We start from the raw sequence: 2,083 nt of genomic DNA, 5'->3' as shown, positions 1-2,083 counted from the left end.
TATATATATTGTTTTTCCTCCCCTACGATCCCCAAACGAGAAAATAAACTTTAAAATATAACAAAAATATAATTTAAAACAGCAAAACAACAGCTCCCCCCTAATACATATCCCTGACCTTTACTTCCAGCTCGTTACCCCAAACCCTGCGAAGTGCACAGCTCATTCTACCGGAACGGCAAGCGCGTCGTAAAGAAGACTTTGTACAGTGACGGAGAACAGGTGCGCCCAGACTGTTCACACTTGTGCACTTGCCAAAATGGTAACTTCGGCTGTGTATCACTATGTCCTCAGGAAGAAAAGAAACCTTCCTTGACACATTGTAAGAACCCGCGGTTAGTTACTGTGGCTGGGCAATGCTGTGGTGAATGGTGGTGTGACACGGACAGCAATTACACGAAGACGATCGAAAGCAAAAGCGGAAGCACAAGCAACGTGGTAGCTTATGATCCCCGACGAGACGGAAGCTATGTGAGACACGGTAAGACACGGAAACAAAAAATTATAATGAATAAAGAAATGCTAAAAAAAGAAAAATGTAATGGTGCATTGACGCCATCTTGTACCCGTGTGGTTATCGTTAAAATATATGTATATTTTTAAACATTCATAGTAACATGTCTATTTTTATATCTTTTCTTACAACGTCTCTCTCTCTCTCGCTCTCTCTCTCTCTCTTTCTCTCATTCTGTTTGTCTGTCTGTCTATCTCTCTCAATCTAAATTTCTTTATTTCTCTAGATTCTTGTCTCTGTAAACACATATATATATATATGTACGTGTGGGTGTGAGTATCATGTATGCGTGAATACGTATGTGTGTGAATGTGTAATAACGTGTGTAAGAAAAATAAACATATACCCTATATATATATATCTATATATATGTGTGTGTGTGTGTGTGAGTATGTATATGTATACAAGAATATACTCACAAAATTTTATTTGTATATATATATATATATTTGTGGATTTGAATAGAGTATATACATACACGTTTGTGTGTGTGTGGGAGTGTGCGAGAGAGAGAAAGAGAGAGAGAGAGAGAGTGGGAGAGAGAGAGAGAGAGCGAGATAGAGAGAAAGAGAGAGAGAGAGAGAGAGAGAGAGCGTGTGTGACTGAGTGAGTGTGTCAGATTGTCTAAATCTCACGTATACCGTTTTAATCTTTTTTTATTACTTTACGTCTTGATAGTACTGTAACCATTGTCAAAATGTTTCGTCCTACTTTTATGATCTAATCACTGCCATAATATATTGGAAGACAACTATAGAACTTACCGGACTTGTCTTTGTTTTTGTTGTTCTTTTTACCATTGATTAAATTATTTTAAAAAATACCAATTTGCAATTTCTTAATTACATTATAGAATTTATGAGTGTGTGATGAATATCGTTTACGCAACAGACGGAAATGTAAAGTAATAATTTTGAGGTCAGCTATACTTTGGGTAAAATTGCGAGATAGGATTTATCATCTGCTTGTGACCCTTTGAATTCTTGTATGTTTTCCCTGTTTTCACATTCGCAGGATATGTACGTATGTATTCATATATGAGAGACATTTATTGTTAGTTATGTGGCTTGATTTTTAATTTCAGATTAAATTTCAGGTTCAGCTTCACATTCTAACACTCTTACATTCATTCTTGTTTTATTTGTTTTTTTGGTTGATATCACTCTCTAGTAAATTCGCTTACTTATTCGTCATTTTCATTATTGCAATTTTCCCCTTGAGCTGGTAAAATATGAGCTTGGTGCGATATGTAAGTATATCATATCCTCTACCTCTTTCAGTCGTTAGACTGCGGCGAGAACGGAGTACCGTCTTCAAGGATTTTAGTGGAACAAATCGACACCCGTACATATTCTTTCACCATAGTTCTTATTCTATTGTCACACCGCTATGTTACGGGGTGGTAAGCACATCAGCAACGATCATCAAATACCAATAGAGACAACTATAGACACAATGACTTACACACATAGATACACACACAAACACACTCACACACACATAAATAACACACACACACACACACACCCACACACACACACACACACACACACACACACACACACACAC

General features: G+C 36.8%; 1 protein-coding gene across 1 annotated transcript in view; it reads left to right on the top strand.

The window, feature by feature from the left end:
• LOC106874782 (CCN family member 1) overlaps positions 1–2,083 on the top strand; it is a 463,637-nt gene that overhangs the window by 285,257 nt on the left and 176,297 nt on the right. Inside the window, exon 4 of the mRNA XM_052966586.1 lies at positions 131–481. Within this exon, the coding sequence (XP_052822546.1) occupies positions 131–481 (351 nt within the window). The remainder of the gene's footprint in view (positions 1–130; positions 482–2,083) is intronic.

Source organism: Octopus bimaculoides, chromosome 3 (assembly GCF_001194135.2).
Source record: "Octopus bimaculoides isolate UCB-OBI-ISO-001 chromosome 3, ASM119413v2, whole genome shotgun sequence".
Classification (NCBI taxonomy): Eukaryota; Metazoa; Mollusca; class Cephalopoda; order Octopoda; family Octopodidae; genus Octopus; species Octopus bimaculoides.
Note: the sequence above shows the minus strand (reverse complement) of the source record. Positions and strands in the feature narration are given on the sequence as shown.